Source organism: Salvelinus namaycush, chromosome 19 (assembly GCF_016432855.1).
Source record: "Salvelinus namaycush isolate Seneca chromosome 19, SaNama_1.0, whole genome shotgun sequence".
Classification (NCBI taxonomy): Eukaryota; Metazoa; Chordata; class Actinopteri; order Salmoniformes; family Salmonidae; genus Salvelinus; species Salvelinus namaycush.
Genome location: NC_052325.1, coordinates 50,193,133 through 50,212,234, shown reverse-complemented (window position 1 = coordinate 50,212,234; position 19,102 = coordinate 50,193,133). Strand labels below are relative to the sequence as shown.

At 42.1% G+C, this 19,102-nt stretch overlaps 1 protein-coding gene across 4 annotated transcripts in view; it reads left to right on the top strand.

Annotated features, from left to right (window-relative positions):
* LOC120064493 (collagen alpha-1(XVIII) chain-like) overlaps positions 1-19,102 on the top strand; it is a 194,752-nt gene that overhangs the window by 139,554 nt on the left and 36,096 nt on the right. For 3 of the 4 annotated variants that reach the window (XM_039015113.1, XM_039015112.1, XM_039015110.1), the window contains 7 exons: positions 611-673; positions 1,236-1,319; positions 1,567-1,617; positions 2,253-2,381; positions 2,676-2,738; positions 4,868-4,912; positions 8,041-8,172. In XM_039015113.1, the coding sequence (XP_038871041.1) occupies positions 611-673; positions 1,236-1,319; positions 1,567-1,617; positions 2,253-2,381; positions 2,676-2,738; positions 4,868-4,912; positions 8,041-8,172 (567 nt within the window). The remainder of the gene's footprint in view (positions 1-610; positions 674-1,235; positions 1,320-1,566; positions 1,618-2,252; positions 2,382-2,675; positions 2,739-4,867; positions 4,913-8,040; positions 8,173-19,102) is intronic. The other variant, XM_039015111.1, reaches the window with a different exon arrangement.

Below are 19,102 nucleotides of genomic sequence, written 5' to 3'. Positions count from 1 at the left end.
CCTATATCGAATAAAAACACAGCCGGATATTTCTAAGAGTTATAACCGAAGGTTCTAGTACGATATGCCAAGCTCCTTCCTGCGTCAGAGTGAAGAGGGAAAAGACCAGTACTTTTCTTCCCAAGCCATTTATAACCTTTCAGATCTGCCTAGAGACTCCATTTCAAGTCTCACTATTCGCTAACAACCAGGGGAAGGCGTATGCAGTGCATCTCAACCAATAGAAGACAGGCAGATTTATAAACAGATCTGAGAACAGCCAGCAAAATTTTGCATTCTCACACCCACATAGGAAAATTGCTCTAAGTCCAGTTCTGTTTCACTCACAGATATAATTCAAACGGTTTTAGAAACTAGAGAGTGTTTTCTATCCAATAGTAATAATAATATGCATATTGTACGAGCAAGAATTGAGTACGAGGCAGTTTAATTTGGGAACGTAATTATTACAAAGTGCTAACAGCACCCCCTATTGACAAGAAGTTTTAAGTATGTAGTATACAGTATGCTATTATGGATATTCAAACACAGCTTAGGTGTAGCATCTTTAAGTGCCAGTACTTGTATTTCTCAAGATACTAGTCAGCTCTCTGCTCTGTCTCTTACCCAGGGCCTCGTTGGACCGCCAGGCTTCCCTGGAACCCCAGGAGACTCTGGGCTCAAAGGAGAGAAGGTACTAAATGCTGTCATGTCATGACATTGTTGTATTGAGAAGCTGGCATAATGTAGCCTGGTCCCAGATCTTTTTGTTCTGTATAACCAACTCTTATGGTCGTTTGGCACGACACTGAACATAGGAGTTAGCAAGAAAACACAAGCAGATCTGGGACCTGGCTAGGGATTATCCAGCAGTCTTCAGTTGCAGTCTGTTATCTGTGGATTGCCCTCCCCAATGAGTTAAAGACCAGTGTCAGCATGAGCGGGGGATCAATCCAGTTCAGAAAAAGTCAAAGACTTATTGATTGAAATGTTTCGAACGCCGCTTCAGATCTTGTGTAAATAAACACATGACCATATTGAGATGTACCCCTTGTATGTGTCCCAAATTGCACCCTTTTCCCTTTATAGTACACTACTTGGGCTCTAGTCAAAAGTAGTGCACTATGAAGGGAATAGGCTGCCATTCGGTGCGCAACCCATGGCTAGGTTATTCAATACAAGTTTATTTGTCCCCTTAGGGCAATTACTAGCTAATTACTAATGCAGTCAATCGTTCATGTGTGTCTGCTCCACAGGGTGACCGTGGTGAGGGCCAGCCGGGCCCCAGTGGACCTCCCGGACCCCCAGGACTCCCAGCGCCATCCAGTCATGACCGGCCGGTGAGTCCACATTGACCTCAGTCATTTGAGCCAAAGTTCTAGTTATGTATTTTCCACAACCGCTAGCAAAGGACACTGAAACCAACACAACAGGGTTGTTGATACCAAAAAATTGTCAGTTGAGATCAACAAATCATATTTTAGCTCAATTATTTTAGATGGGAAGAAGGGGCCAAGAGAGCTACTGTAGTTGTGGAGCACATTACTTCTATGACGTGTGTGAGCTATTTCACCTTCTTTGTTTCAGACCTTTGTGGACATGGAAGGCTCTGGGTTCCCTGACTTGGAGACTCTTCGGGTAGGTCCACTTTTCTTATATTGGCTCCAGTCGATAAGCAAAAGGGCCATAGATTGCCTTGTCATCCTACACTGGTTCAGGTGCAGTTGTTAGGGTTGTAGGGTCAATTTGCCCCTAGATGCTGGTCTTGGGTCATTTTTTAGCATTTTCCCAACTAATGGTTAAGATTAGGATTGGGGGAAGGGAAGCTGATCCTACAGCTGCACCTAGGGGAAACTTCATCCCGGAGCGTTGTTAGGGCTCCACTACACCTGTATAAACAACCCAAACTCAGTACAGATTGTTTTATGTATTCGCCTGACAAAACGCACAGCGTCCTACCTCATTGGAACCCGACTTGAGCTGTGAAATGCATTTGAAGGAATTTGGAAAGGCCTTGATTTACTTAGCCGATGTCAAGCTGAAACTATTACAAACTGGGGTTCATGGATGTCCGTCAGCAGTTTACTCTTACAAAAATGTATTCATTTATTTATTTTAATTGGACTAAATTGACTGAGAATTGTACATTATTTTTTGCAGCAACAAACTGGGAGAACAGTTGCAGAGGGAGGAGAGGAGTTGAATGGGCTAAAATGAAGTATGCAACAGTCATGATTCATGATGTATTCTCTGTGTATTTTCTGGGGTGGTAGGGACTGCCTGGTTTGCCCGGCCCGCCTGGACTCCCCGGGGCCCCAGGTCCTGCCGTTGTTGGCACAGGGCTCTCTAGCTCGTTTGGCCCCCGAGGTCCCCCAGGACAAGATGGTGCCCCTGGTCAACCGGTAGGTCCTCAGGAGATGGACCCTTCTCTCCGTTTGTTTGCCTTTCATGTTACATACCACAGTGGAACCATAATAGTCATAAGCGTTTGATTGTGTTTTTATCCATGATTATTTGGAATGGATGTGCTGTGCTTCATCATTATGTAAGCGGGAAGGTGACCTATCTGCAGTGAAAGGACTGTATGAGTAATCAATTGACCCACCACACTGCTGATAAAGTGTGCAAAGTGTAATGATTATGATGATGATTAAGTTAATAAACATAATATTAAGTCCTAAACTTGTGCTTTGTAGGGGTTACCCGGCCCACCTGGTACTGATGGTCGCCCAGCAGTTGCAGGGGCCAGGGGAGAGAAGGTGACTGAAAAAACACAAATTATTCTAATGATCAAGTTCTTTCCATCTCTTCATCATGGCTTCTTGTGTCATTACCAAATGGCATCATGGATTGTTTTCTGAAGATAGGTACCTATGGGACTTGAATGGGATCAATTCAAGTTGATCACCTCTACATTCGGAGTTCCAATCTACTGTGGAGATAGCCTGCAGAGTTCTGTAATACTATCCAGGTCTATGCCCAAACAGTTCGAGCTTCTACTTTTAAAAATCCATCACTCCAGAAAACATCCCTCACTGTTAATGCTTGTTATAGACCCACCTCAGCTCCCAGCTGTGCCCTGGACACCATATGTGAATTGATTGCCCCCCATCCATCGTCAGAGTTCGTACTGTTAGGTGACCTAAACTGGGATATGCTTAACACAAAACTAAACTGGGATATGCCATCCTACAATCTAAACTAGATGATCAGTGAACCTACCAGGTACAACCCCAAATCCGTAAACATGGGCACCCTCATAGATATCATCCTGACCAACTTGCCCTCGAAATACACCTCTGCTGTTTTCAACCAGGATCTCAGCGATCACTGCCTCATTGCCTGCGTCCGTTATGGGTCCGCGGTCAAACGACCACCACTCATCACTGTCAAATGCTCCCTAAAACACTTCTGCACGCAGGCCTTTCTAATCGACATGGCCCGGGTATCCTGGATGGATATTGACCTCATCCCGTCAGTAGAGGATGCCTGGTTGTTCTTTAAAAGTCCTTTCCTCACCATCTTAAATAAGCATGCCCCTTTCAAAAAATGTAGAACTAAGAACAGATATAGCCCTTAGTTCACTCCAGACTTGACTCCCCTTGACCAGCACAAAACATCCAGCGGCGTACTGCACTAGCATCGAATGCTGCGGGTGATTCCTTGATCCACCTCTACGCAGACGACACCATTCTGAATACATCTGTCCCTTCTTTGGACACTGTGTTAACTAACCTCCAAACGAGCTTCAATGCCATACAGCACTCCTTCCGTGGCCTCCAACTGCTCTTAAATACAAGTAAAACGAAATGCATGCTCTTTAACCGATCGCTGCCCGCACCCGCCTGCCCGATTAACATCACTACTCTGGACGGTTCTGACTTAGAATATGTGGACAACTATAAATACCTAGGTGTCTGGCTAGACTGTAAACTCTCCTTCCAGACTCATATTAAGCATCTCCAATCCAAAATTAAATCTAGAATCGGCTTCCTATTTCGCAACAAAGCCTCCTTCACTCATGCTGCCAAACATACCCTCGTAAAACGGACTATCCTACCGATCCTTGACTTCGGCGATGTCATTTACAAAATAGCCTCCAACACTCTACTCAGCAAATTGGATGCAGTATATCACAGTGCCATCTGTTTTGTCACCAAAGCCCCATATACTACCCACCACTGCGACCTGTATGCTTTCGTTGGCTGGTCCTCGCTACATATTCGTCGCCAAACCCACTGGCTCCAGGTCATCTATAAGTCTTTTCTAGGTAAAACTCCGCCTTATCTCAGCTCACCTTCACCATAGTAACACCCACCCGTAGCACACACTCCAGCAGGTATATTTCACTGGTCATCCCCAAAGCCAACACCTTCGTTGGCCGCCTTTCCTTCCAGTTCTCTGCTGCCAATGACTGGAGCGAATTGCAAAAATCACTGAAGTTGGAGACTCATATCTCCCTCACTAACTTTAAGCATCAGCTGTCAGAGCAGATGACCGATCGCTGCAGCTGTACACAGCCCATCTGTAAATAGCCCATCCAACCAACTACCTACCTCATCCCATATTGTTTTTCTTCTCTTTTGCACACCAGTATTTCTACTTGCACATCCTCATCTGCACATCTATCACTCCAGTGTGAATTGCTAAATTGTAATTACTTCGCCACTATGGCCTATTTATTGCCTTACCTCCTTACTTCATTTGCACACACTGGATACAGATTTTTCTATTGTGCTATTGACTGTACATTTGTGTTGTTGTTTTTGTCGCACTGCTTTTGCTTCATCTTGGCCAGGTCGCAGTTGTAATTGAGAACTTGTTCTCAACTGGCCTACCTGGTTAAATAAATGTTAAATTTAAAAATGTAAAAATTCCACCTCTACAGGGTGACCCAGGTGAACTCGGTCTTCCGGGAGCAGTCGGCGCAAAGGTGTGTACCGAGCCTTTTACTTTACTTTGTCAAAGACTCCATTGAAAACACAGAAGTCAGATTTGAAAACATACAGTATTCTGCAAGGGCTGAAGCTTTTGCTCTATTCTTCTCTTCCTCCATCCAGCAAAGCTCCTCCTCCTACTTTCCTAGCTATCTCTCCAACCTGTTATCTTCTTACTGTACGTCATCTTCCTCCCCTAGACCTGCCAATATGCAGCAGGTACCAGGTACCAGGTCCCCAGCATGGGAGTGTGGACTTTCTGTGTCTCTAAGGCATGGTTGTGTTCATTAGGCACCAAACAGACTAAAACAGGGAGGGGCTTCCTGAACTTTCCTTGTAGAAGGTTTAAAAAAAAAATGATGTTGGGTGCCCTAATGAACACGACCCAGGTATATCTTACTCACACTTCCCTGAAGAGCTACTGGGTGCACAGGCTTTCGTTCCAAATGCTTGCACACCCAGTAGCTCTCCAAGACCAGAATTGGTGACCCTTGATTTTGTGCTGTACTAAATGTAGTTTTAAAACCATGTTAAGAATGTGGAATGCCTAAAATGAATCAATTTAGCATGTGTGTATGAACTGTAGTGCTGACCCAATTTAGTTGACTGGTCGATTGTTTGGTCGAAGGGGTGTTGGTTGATTGAGATTTCTTTATCGAGCAGTAGCAAAAAAAATTATAGTTTTCATTGTGTACAAGACACCTGTCTGATTCGGGCCTGTCCATCACTCTGACACACGCTACTGAAATTGAATATGGCTATATCACATAAGAACAATGGTGCAACACTAATGAAACGTTTTATAACAAATGGGCTTTCTCCCATGTTGGATAGCGGTCGCTGTCTGCGGTTCTGAAACATCAGTGCTCTGTTGAATAGGTACCTTTTCCTAGACCATGTTGCTATGTGCATCATATCAAAGTTACCCAGTATATTGGTGTTGAGAACAATGCAGTGGCGTTAGGAGACGAGAAAACAGCCCTTGCCTTAATTGTCTAAGAAAATTAAAGGAGAGAGGAAACCCCAATATATTTAAGTCTATAATCAACAGCCTAACTGTTAAATGTGCCTGGCTTTATAAATCATCCATACAGTGCATTCGGAAAGTATTCAGACCACTTGCCTTTTTCCACATTTTGTTACGTTACAGCCTTTTTCTAAAATGAATAAAAACATTATTTCCCCTCATCAATCTACCCCACAATACCTCATAATGACAAAGCAAATTTTGAGTTTCATAGCAAAGGGTCTGAATACTTAAGTAAGGTGTTTCTGTTTTTATATTTAATACATTTGCACAAATTTCTAAAAACCTGTTTTCACTTTGTTATTATGGGTATTGTGTTTAGATTGATGAGAAAAAAATATATTTTATCCATTGTAGAATAAGGCTGTAACGTAACAAAATGTACATACATTGAAGGGGTCTGAGAACTTCCCGACTGCATTGTATCTACAGAAATAAGACAATTCCTGTTTGTGTAGCCTACTGATTCCGTGAGCACCGAGCCGCACGCATCCACAAAATGTTGGATAAACAATTTCACAAATTTGTCTGTTTTTAATCTTTGCTATGCTGTGATAAAGGATTTACTTTTTTTAACAGCTTCTCTGGTATTACTTACACTTTATTTTGTGTTATTTACACTGTTCAAGTTGTCCCCAAAAATTATATTTATAATAATATTAAAACTCCTTTATCCTTCTTGTTCTTATTATTATAATTAGTATTATTTAACCACCATCGTGCTGTAGGCCTAGGACCACATTCTGTTTATTTCTTAATTACGTAACTTATTTAGGCCTATATTTCAGTATTTATACAGGCTACTGTATCAATCAATCATTCATTTGTTCATGTCGTCACACAGCATACGAGTCATTCATGATTTGAAATGCAATCGAGCATTTTAGTTTTAAAATCAAACAACAAAGCGACCTTGAAAAGGCTAATTAGCGTGAACGATAAATAAACCGTTACATGACAGCAATTGCATTCACAAATACATGCAACTGTTTTAAGTCTGCTGAAGTAAAGGCTTTCCACAAAAAAAAAGCATTACAACAGGCTCTCTGCTACGCTTAGAATTTATTTTGCGTTGTTTACATCGTTCCAAATGGTCAGAAGAATTATATTGTAATCTAACAGCACCTGTTTTTACATTTTTCTGTCACATGTGTTATGGTGTTCGGAGTTTGTTATAACCAATTTATTGATGTGATTATGATATGCTATAGGTCAGGGCCTATTGGTCACTTGCATGCGATGCATACATTTGTCACATAAAGAGAGCAATTTCGTGTGATTTCAGTAACAGAACTTTCAGTCAGAAATAGCTGTAATTATGTTGCAGCTACAGCAACACGGACAGCGCAATAAACTCTGTCGATGTTCTGCTGTGGTCGCCTCAGCAGGGAGGAGAGACAACAGGTGCTAGTCACACAGTCACTCGCTGTTAAAAATACACAGCACAGCAAGTCTGAGCCCAGCCCGGCACAAATCAATTGTGGTCGGACTCGCTGTAGTCATTTGTGTGTCTTAGTTATTTAATCAAACAGTTATCTTAAAGCGTCAGACAAACTCAGTGCATATAGTCGTCGATATATATTGTCTATATATGGAAAAATACACGTTTTACATTTTCGACCAATCGATTGGTTGAAAGAACAGACGACTTTCGCCGACCAAGGTTTTCTTGTCTGGGACAGTCCTAATGGAACTCTAAGTCATGTTTCAGGCTAGGGGACTATTTCAACTGTCCAATGACCGTATCTGCAGTTGGTCAGTTTCTCCTAATGTTGCTTAGATTGCCCTACAATGTGATTAATACCTGTGTGAAGTGTGTCCTACTAGTAAACTCTTAGAAAAGAAGGTGCTATCTAGAACCTAAAAGGGTTGTTTGGCTGTCCCCATAAGAGAACCCTTTGAATAAATATTGATTTATTTCCACAGAGGGTTCTACATGAAACCAAAAAGGGTTCTACCTGGACCCAAAAATAGTTATCTATGGGGGACAGCCGAATAACCCTTTTTGAACCCTTTTTTTCCAAAGTGTGTGGTTCGGATGGCTCATCAATATGATATTGACTGTTTTTTAATCTTGACCTTCATCCCATTCCACAGGGTGCACAGGGATTGACTGGCATCCCTGGTCAGCCAGGACAGGGCGGATTGGCTGGCCTTCCTGGACCAATGGGACCAGTGGGACAACCCGGGCCACCAGGACCCCCCGGACCAAGCTATCACGCTGGCTTTGTGAGTCCCCATGAGAGATGGGTTTCCCTATCTCAATGGTCTTTACGATGCATGATTACTAATGCCCAATGTTAATACTGAGTGTTTCTTAGTATCACAAGAATCTCACTAGCTTGTCAAACGATCTGTAAACATTACCCAGTGTTAAACGAATGCACCGATATGACATTTTTGGCCGATACCGATATACAATATTTTCCTTGCCCAAAAAAACAATGCCGATAACCGATATTTAAAATTTTTGCTGCCTTTTAAGAATTCTAGTACAGTTAAATAGTTAACACATACACATGGACGCAGCGGTCTAAGGCACTGTATCTCAGTGTAAGAGGCATCACTACAGTCCCTGGTTCGAATCCAGGCTGTATCACAGCCGGTGGTGATTGGTAGTCTCATAGGGCGGCGCACAATTGGCCCGGCGTCGTCCGGGTTTGACCGGGGTAGGCCGTCATTGTAAATCAGAATGTGTTCTTAACTGACTTGCCTAGTTAAATAAAGGTTACACACACACACACACAAACAAACACTAACCAAAAAGTTATTTTGTTGGCATTTATGTATGTCCCCATTACATAATCTAAACCTATTTCTTTAATTGACTTGCTGTGTTGTTTCATTGTTCATTTGTTCCGTTGTTTCATTCTCAACCAGGATTTCTATGGAACACCGTTTGGGTCTTTGCGTGTCAAAAAAGATAACACGATTTGACGTGTCAAATAAGCTTGTTGACCAATCAGGACCTGAATATGACTGCACGTCACAAAATCATTTAACGCATTCATAAAAATTGTACGTAGTTATTACACTATCACTCATATTTCATATGTCACAACAATTCATCAATACGTATGCTATGATACTGGTACAGTTGTTTCGCACACCTACAGTGCTGGTCATGAAAACAAAGCTAGCTAGCTCATGGATGCAAACAATGTTCTTTCCCAAAAACATAGCGAAACGACAATCTGTTTCAGTAGCTATAGTTAGCTAGCTAATTATATAGCAAGGTGTCATCATCTAAAATAACCCAAATTTATAAGACAGTTCTTATTTGATTATTGGTGGTCGGACCCATCAATGTGAAGCTAGCCACAATAAGGATTAGCCACAATAATGGACTTTGCAGTTAACCTTCAAATTAAAAGTATGGCATAATTCTACTATTTGTATATATTTGCATCACTGTCAATTACATACTTTTATTTGGAAGGCAAACCGCAAATTCCACTATTGTGCCAAATCCTTATTGCGGCTAGCTTCACAACACATAACCCGGTCCGGTCGAGCCTCACTAGCCAAATGAAGCTAGCTGGCTGCTTATAATGTTAGCTTTGGGCAACTTGGTTAAGTAGCTGGCTAGCTGTTTATTTTCATGAACTGAAGTTCAATTTCAATAGGCGAACAACAGGTGGCAACCTAGCTAATACTTACTCACATGGATTCCTAAATCATTGCTAAGAATAATGAAAATGACTGCAGTGTCTACTGGTCATCGTTTTCAGGCTGGTTGTATTGTGCTAGCTAGGTACCAAGCTAAAGCTAGCTACCCCAGAAGTTGCTGTCAAAGAAATTATGCTTCATTACCAACGCGGTATTGTAAGAACATCGTTCGTGGCTGGTGTTTGCTTCTTTTTTTTCCAGCTTTGACAGCACTACTGTATGTTTTTTGACACACAAAGACCCAACTGGAGTTCCATAGTATGTATGTGGTGAAGCTCATAGCTGTGACGCTATTACTGTGTAACTCTGGTAGGGCAACATCTGAAAAATAGCGCACTTGGTAGTGTGTACCAGTGCTCGACCAGTCGGCGAAAGCCAACATCACCTAAGATAGAGAACGGTTGATTGTCAAGGGCAATCTTGGCTTTAATGGATTAAGCCTTTGAGTTGTCTCGCTGAAATTTTCTTACTCTTTCAAATGACTGCTCGACTTGTTGACTGCTCGATCCACATGCTATGTTGCACGTGTAGCGCAAATTTTTATTTGGCGTCATTACATCATATACCTAAAATACCGTTCAAACGTTTGGGGTCACTTAGAAATGTCCTTGTTTTTGAAAGAAATTCAAATTTTTTGTCCATTTAAAATAACATCAAATTGATCAGAAATACAATGTCGACATTGTGAATGTTGTAAATGACTATTGTAGCAGGAAACGGCAGCTTTTTTTATAGAATATCTACGTAGGCGTACAAAGGCCCATTATCAGCAACCGTCAGTCCTGTGTTCCAATGACACCTTGTGTTAGCTAATCCAAGTTTATAATTTTTAAAGGCTAATTGATCATTAGAAAACACTTCTGCAATTATGTTAGCACATCTGAAAACTGTTGTGCTAATTAAAGAAGCAGTAAAACTGGCCTTCTTTCGACAAGTTGAGTATCAGGAGCATCTGCAATTGTGGGTTCGATTACAGGCTCAAAATGGCCAGAAACAAAGAACTTTATTCTGAAACTCGTCAGTCTATTCTTGTTCTGAGAAATGAAGGCTTTTCCATGTGTGAAATTGCCAAGAAACGGAAGATCTGGCACAACGCTGTGTACTACTCCCTTCACAGAACAGCGCAAACTGGCTCTAACCAGAATAGAAAGAGGAGTGGGAGACCCCGATGCACAACTGAGCAGGAGGACAAGTACATTACAGTGTCTAGTTTGAGAAACAGATGCCTCACAAGTCCTCAACTGGTAGCTTCATTAAATAGTACCCGCAAAACACCCGTTTCAACGTCAACAGTGATGATACGACCCCGGGATGCTAGCCTTCTAGGCAGAGTTACAAAGAAAAATACTTATCTCAGACTGGCCAATAAAAAAGAAAGATTAAAATGGGCAAAAAAACACAGACACTGGACAGAGAAATTCTCCCTAGAAGGCCAGCGTCAATATGAGGCGTGTGGTTCTAATGTCAGGATTCGGTCCTTAGCCTCGCTCTCTTTCTCTTGCTCTCTCGCTCTCTTGCGAGCTCTCTACATTTTTTTATTATATTCAAACAGGCTTAATTGGCATGGGAAACATATGTTTACATTGCCAAGCAAGTGAAATAAACAGAAGTGAGAAGAAACTAATTTAACAACATCAACAAAAACTATTAGAAAGTAACAGTAAACTCAAAAAGGTTTCAAAAAGATTAAGACGTTTCAAGTGTTATATTTTCAGCTATGTACAGTGTTTTAGCAATATGCAAGTAGTTGTAGTACAAATAGTGGGGGAAGATAAATAAACATAGGTATTGGTGGTATTTACAATGTTGTTTGTGCTCCACTCGTTGCCCTTTTCTCATGGCAACGGGCAACAAATCTTGCAACTGTGATTGCACATTGTGGTATTTCGCCTAACAGATATGGAAGTTTATCAATGTTGGATTTGTTTTCAAATTCTTTGTAGGTCTGTGTGATCTGTGGGAAATATGTGGCTCTAATGTGGTTATACATTTGGCAGGAGGTTAAGAAGTGCAGCTCACTTTCCACCTAATTTTGTGGACAGTAGGCACATATCCTGTCTTCTCTTCAGAGCCAGGTCTGCCTATGGCGACCTCACTCAGTAGCAAGGCTATGATCAATGAGTCTGTACATAGTCAAGTATTTTCTAATTTTGGGTCAGTCACAGTGGTCAGGTATTATACCACTGTGTACTTTCTGTTTAGGGCCAGATAGCATTCCAATTTGCTCTGTGTTTTGGTTGATTCTTTCCAGTGTGTCAAATAGTTCTCTTGTTGCTTTCTCATAATTTGGTTGGGTCTAATTGAGTTGCTGGCATGGGGGTCTGTTTGTGTTTGAACAGAGCCCCAGAACCAGCTGACTGAGGGGACTTTTCTCTAGGTTAATCTCTTTGTAGGGGAGGGCTTTGTGGTGGAATGTGTGGGCATCACAACCTTTTAGGTGGTTATAGAATTTGACAGCTCTTTTCTGGATTTTGATAACTAGTGGGTATAGTCCTAATTCTGCTCTACATGCATTGTTTGGGGTTTTGTGTTGTATATTTTTGCAGAATTCCAATTCGGTGTTTGTCCCATTTAGTGAATTATTGGTTGGTGAGTAGACCCCAGACCTCACAACCATAGAGAAATGGGTTCTTTAACTGGTTGAAGTATTTTTAGCCAGATCGTAATTGGAATGTTGAGTTTTATTTTCCTTTTGATGGCATAGAAGGCTCTACTTGCCTTGTCTCTTAGATCTTTCACAGCCTTGTGGAAGTTACCTGTGGTGTTGATGTTTAGATATAATTATTTGTGTGCTCTAGGGCAACAGTGTCTAGATAGAATTTGTATTTGTTGTCCTGGCAAATTGACTTGTTTTGGAACATAATTATTTTGGCTTACTGAGATTCACTATCAGAGCCCAAGTCTGACAGAATCTGTGCAGAAGACCTAGGTGCTGCTGTAGACCCACCATGGTTGGGACAGAAGCACCAGATCATAAACAAACAGTAGACATTTGATTTCCGAGTCCAGTAGGGTGAGGCTGGGTGCTGCAGACTAATCTAGTGCCCTCGCCAATTCATTGATATACATGTTGAAGAGGTGGGGCTCAAGCTGCGTCCCTGTCTCACCCCACGGCCCTAAGGAAATAAATCAGTGTTTTTTGCCAATATTAACTGCAGACTTGTTGTTTGTGGACATTCATTTTATAATGTCATATGTTTCTCTTCCAACACAGATTTCCATCAATTTGTATAGCAGACCTTTATGCCAAATTGAGTAAAACGCTTCTTTAAAATCAACAAAGCATGAGATGATGTTGATTTTGTTTTTGTTTGTTTGTCAATTGGTAAGAAGGACATTGTTTTCACTGAGGACATTTTGGAGTCTGCTGTTGATACTGCAGACAATTTTTCGGAGATTACTGTTGACACAGATTCCACAAAAATTATTGGGGTCAAATTTGTCTCCACTTTTGTGGATTGGGGTGACCAGATCTTGGTTCCAAATATTGGGGAAGATCCTAGAGTTGAGGATAATGTTGTGAAGGTTTGTAAATTATCATGTTTTTGTTCTTAGTTATATGGCGGTTTATCCATACATCTACCATACATCTACATTTTTGGATAGGTAGCTCGTTTGTTTAGTGTGTTCCAAATTTCCCAGAATGAATTTGATTCTATGGATTCTTCAATCACATTGAGCTGTTTTCTGACATGCTGATATTTTGACATGCTGATCCTTCATTTTTCTTAGTGTATTTTTGGAATGTTTTAGTTTACGCCTTCACCATGAGGAAAAACTAAGATTTTCTGGGTCTGTGTTTTTGGATGGATAGGTTTCTACATTTCTTTCTAAGGTTTTTGCATTCTTCATCAAACCATGTCTCATTCTTAGGTTTTATGCTTGAATAAAATGTTATATTTTAGCTGATAGCAATAGGAAGCATGAACAATATATTTGACTAAGTTTACACCTTCACCTCCACACATTTCTTGTTAACAAACTAGAGTTTTGGCAAGTCGGTTGGGACATCTAATTTGTGCATGACACAAGTAATTTTTCCAATAATTGTTTACAGACAGATTATTTTACATTGAACTTATAACTCAATGTATCACAATTCCAGTGAGTCAGAAGTTTGCATACGCTAAGTTGACAGTGCCTTTAAACAGCTTGGAAAACTCCAGAAAATGATTTTATGGCTTTAGAAGCTTCTGATAGGTTAATTGACATAATTTCAGTCAATTGGAGATGTGTGGATGTATTTCAAGGCCTACCTTCAAACTCAGTGCCTCTTTGCTTGACTTCATTGGAAAATCAAAATAAATCAGCCAAGACCTCAGAAAACAAATTGTAGACCTCCACAAGTCTGTTCATCCTTGGGAGCAATTTACGAATGCCTGAAGGTACCACGTTCATCTGTACAAACAATAGTACACAAGTATAAACACCATGGGACCACGCAGCCACCATACCGCTCAGGAAGGAGACGCTTTCCGTCTCCTAAAGATGAACGTACTTTGGTGCGAAAAGTGCAAATCAATCCCAGAACAACTGCAAAGGACCTTGTGAAGATGCTGGAGGAAACAGGTATAAAAGTATCTATATCCACAGTAAAACGAGTCCTATATCGACATAACTCGAAAGGCCGCTCAGCAAGGAAGAAGCCACTGCTCCAAAACCACCATAAAAAAGCCAGACTACGGTTTGCAACTGCACATGGGAACAAAGATCGTACTTTTTGAAGAAATGTCCTCTGGTCTGATGAAACAAAAATAGAACTGTTTGGCCATAATGACCATTGTTATGTTTGGAGGAAAAAGGGGGATGCTTGCAAGTCGAAGAACACCATCCCAACCGTGAAACACGGGGGTGACAGCATCATGGTGTGGGGGTGCTTTGCTGCAGGAGGGACTGGTGCACTTCACAAAATAGATGGTATGATGAGGCAGGGAAATTATGTGGATATGTTGAAGCCACATCTCAAAACATCAGTCAGGAAGCTAAAGCTTGATCACAAATGGGTCTTCCAAATGGATAATGACCCCAAGCATACTTCCAAAGTTGTGGCAAAATGGCTTACGGACAACAAAGTCAAGGTTTTGGAGTGGCCATCACAAAGCCCTGACCTCAATCCCATAGAAAATGTGTGGGCAGAACTGAAAAAGCGTGTGCGAGCAAGGAGGCCTACAAACCTAACTCAGTTACACCAGCTCTGTCAGGAGGAATGGGCCAGAATTCAGCCAATTTATTGTGGGAAGCTTGTGGAAGGCTACCCAAAACATTTGACCCAAGTTAAACGCAATTCTACCAAATACTAATTGAGTGTATGTAAACTTCTGACCCATTGGAAATGTGATGAAAGAAATATAATCTGAAATAAATCATTCTCTCTACTATAATTCTGACATTTCACATTCTCAAAATAAAGTGTTGATCCTAACTGACCTAAGACAGGGCATTTTTAACCGGATTAAATGTCAGGAATTTGGCTAAGGTGTATGTAAACTTCCGACTTCAACTGTACATATGAGAAGAGTAATATAGGATATGTAGACATTATTAAAGTGGCGTTATTTAAAGTGACTAGTGATACCTTTTTTTAATCCATTTATTACATTTGTTAAAGTGGCCAGAGATTTGAGATGGTATGTTGGCAGCGGCCACTAAATGTTAGTGGTGGCTGTTTAACAGTCTGATGGCCTTGAGATAGAAGCTGTTTATCAGTCTCTCGGTCCCAGCTTTGATGCACCTGTTCTGACCTCGCCTTCTGGATGATAGCGGGATGAACAGGCAGTGGCTCGGGTGGTTGTTGTCCTTGATGATCTTTTTGGCCTTCCTGTGACATCGGGTGCTGTAGGTGTCCTGGAGGGCAGGTAGTTTGCCCCTGGTGATGCGTTGTGCAGACCGCACTACCCACTGGAGAGCACTGCGGTTGTGGGCAGAGCAGTTGCCGTACCAGGCGGTGATACAGCCCGACAGGAAGCTCTCGATTGTGCATCTGTAAAATTTTGAGTGTTTTAGGTGACAAGCCAAATTTCTTCAGCCTCTTGAAGTTGAAGAGGCGCTGTTGCGCCTTCTTCACCACACTGTCTGTGTGGGTGGATCATTTCAGATTGTCAGTGATGTGTACGCAGAGGAACTTAATCCTTTCCACCTTCTCCACTACTGTCCCGTCTGTGGATGGGTGGATGCTCCCTCTGCTGTTTCCTGAAGTCCACGATCATCTCTTTTGTTTTGTTGACGTTGAGTGAGAGGTTATTTTCCTGACACCACACTCTGAGGGCCTTCACCTCCTTCCGAGTAGGCCATCTCGTCGTTGTTGGTAATCAAGCCTACCACTGTAGTGTCGTCTGCGAACTTGATGATTGAGTTGGATGCGTGCAGCCCTCTCCTGTACTCCCTGCTCAACCAAGACCATTCAGTCGTGGGTGAGCAGGGAGTACAGGAGAGGGCTGAGAACCCTTGTGTGGCCCCAGTGTTGAGGACCCAGTTGCACAGGGCGGGGTCAAGACCCAGGGTCTCAAGCTTAATTATGAGTTTGGAGGGTAGTATGGTGTTGAATGCTGAGCTGTTGTCAATGAACAGCGTTCTTACAAAGGTATTCCTCTTGTCCAGAAAGGATAGGGCAGTGTGATGGTGATTGCATTATCTGTGGACCAATTGGGGCGGTAAGCAAATTGGAGTGGGTCTAGGGTATCAGGTAGGGTGGAGGTGATATGATCCTTTCTTGGGAACAGGAACAATGGTGACCATATTGAAGCATGTGGGCACAGCCGACTGGGATAGGGATTGATTGATTATGTCCGTAAACACACCAGCCAGCTGGTCTGCACATGCTCTGAGGACACGGCTAGGGATGCAGTCTGGGACGGTAGCCTTGCAAGGGTTAATACATTTCAATGTTTTACTCACATTGGCCACGGTGAAGGAGAGCCCACAGGCTTTGGTAATGGGCCTTGTCAGTGGCACTGTATTGTTCTCAAAGTGAGCAGAGAAGTTGTTTAATTTGTCTGGAAGCAAGACGTTGATGTCCTCGACGGGGCCGTTTTTGACTGTAGACCCTGCCACGTACATCTCATGTTTGAGCCGTTGAATTGCGACTCTACTTTGTCTCTATACTGAAGCTTTGCTTGTTTGATTGCTTTGCGGAGGGAATAGCTACACTGGTTGTATTCGGTCATGTTTCCAGTCGCCTTGCCAAAATTAATAGTGGTGGTTCGCACTTTCAGTTTTGCGCAAATGCTGCCATCAATCCACGGTTTCTGGTTAGGGAAGGTTTTAATAGTCACAGTGGGTACAACATCACCGATGCTCTTGCTAATTAACTCGCTCACCTATTCACCGTATACATCAATGTTGTTGTCTGAGGCTACCTGGAACATATCCCATTCCACGTGATCGAAGCAATCTTGAAGCGTGGAATCCGATTGGTCAGACCAGCATTAGATAGATCTTAGCACTGGCGTTTCCTGTTTTAGTTTCTGTCTATAGGTTGGGAGCAACAAAATTGAGTCATGGTCAGATTTTCTGAAGGGAAGGCAGGGGAGGGCTTTGTATGCATCGCAGAAGTTAGAGTAGCAATGGTCCAGAAGGATACCAGCTCGTGTCGCTCATTCGATATGCTGATATAATTTAGGAAGCCTTGTTCTCAGATTAGCTTTGTTAAATTTCCCAGCTACAATAAATGCAGCCGCAGGATTTATGGTTTCCAGTTTACATAGAGTCCAGTGAAGTTCTTTCAGGGCCGTCAAGGTATCTGCTTTGGGGGTGATATACACGGCTGTGACTATAATAGAAGAGAATTGTCTTGGTAGATAATGCGGTCGGCATTTGATTGTAAGGAATTCTAGGTCAGGTGAACAAAAGGACTTGAGTTCATCTATGTTGTTATTATTACACCATGAGTCGTTAATCATAAGGCATACATCCCCGCCTTCTTCTTACCAGAGAGATTTTTTTATTCTGTTGGCGCGATGCCTGAAGAAACCGGGTGGCGGTACCTACTCTGATAACATATCCCGAGTGAGCCATGTTTCCGTGAAACAGAGAATGTTTCAATCTCTGATGTCTGTGGAAGGCAAAATTTCATCCACCTTGTTGTCTAGAGATTGGACATTGGCGAGTAATATGTTCGGAAGCGGTGGATGGTGTGCTCGCCTTCTAAGTCTGACCAATAGGCCACTCCGCTTCCAAATGTATGTACGATAAGTTGACTCTCTGTCTCTCTCTCTATTTATTGTTCCCCACCCCCTTTCCATTGTGTAACAAGCCGTCATATCATGTCAGTCCACTAGGTGTCTTTTATCTCATGTAAGTGTGAATGGGTATTCTGTGTTATTATTTAGTTAGTTAGTAAATAAATAATTTAGCCTATTTGTGTATTGCTGATTCATCAATGAAGTTAGGGTTCTTGCAGATATCAAGGAGTATGCGACATTTAGAAAGAGACTGATATGAGGTAATACTAATTAATAATTGACTGTTATTGATGTAAGAGCTATCTATATATCTTTAGAGTTTAAGTTGGGAGATAGTAACTCGTTAAATAACTTTTCCCGTGGTGCCCCAAATTGCTAATGAGTTAATTGTTACATGATTAATTTAATCGAGTAACAATTAAACATAGTTAGTTGATAAAATAAATAACAGTCATCAGATTAATGAGAGTCACGACACATCAAACCGTAAGCTTAATGCATAATCTATATATGGAAAAATACATGCTTAAAAATGTTGTCAAAAGAACAGACAACTTTTGGTCGACCAAGATTTTTTTTTAGCCGGGGACAGCCCTACTCTCATGAGTTGTTCATTGTCGCACCTCAGCTTTCTCACTTCCTTCAGCGCACTCCCCTCCTCCTTCAGCTGGGCTGTTTTTCCCTCTCCCTCCTGTTGGAATTTTGTCACCACCGTCCAGAATGGGTCTGGTTGAGGGGGGGTTGTTGTGCTGGTCTGTTGGGGTCTGTGATGTGTTCAATTGCTGTTTGAGCTCTACCAGCTCGATCTCCAGCTGTGTGAATGTATCCCTTATATTAATGCAGGAGCAGTGCTGTGGGGGCTGACTCTCCAAATTGGGGTTGCTTGTCTTTAGGACTGTTTGCGGAGGGGTTATCTGTCTTGTTCGTGAAGGCGGAGTCGTCACCAGCGGTGAGCTTCTCATACTGTGCTCTCTCTTTGATCCTCTTAAAGTCCTGCTAAAAAGGTTTGAGGTTCCCATTCACCATTACCATTCCAGACTTGTACAGGTTGACACAGGCTGTCTCGATGTCCTCAGTGTGCAGTATTCTGAGTTTCCACCCTGGGTTAATACCCTTTCTCTTGACAGAGGGGTAGTGTGCTCTTATTGTCCTGTGCCATGCCAGGGGCTCGTCTGTGTGGAAGATGAGATCGCTTACGTTCCCATTCTTGTAACAGTCAGCAAATAGTGTCTCTGGAGAGGCTTACCTTTGTACTTTTTACGTGCATTATCTTTTTTTTATGTGGGGAACTGCACTTTGATGGCCTCTGC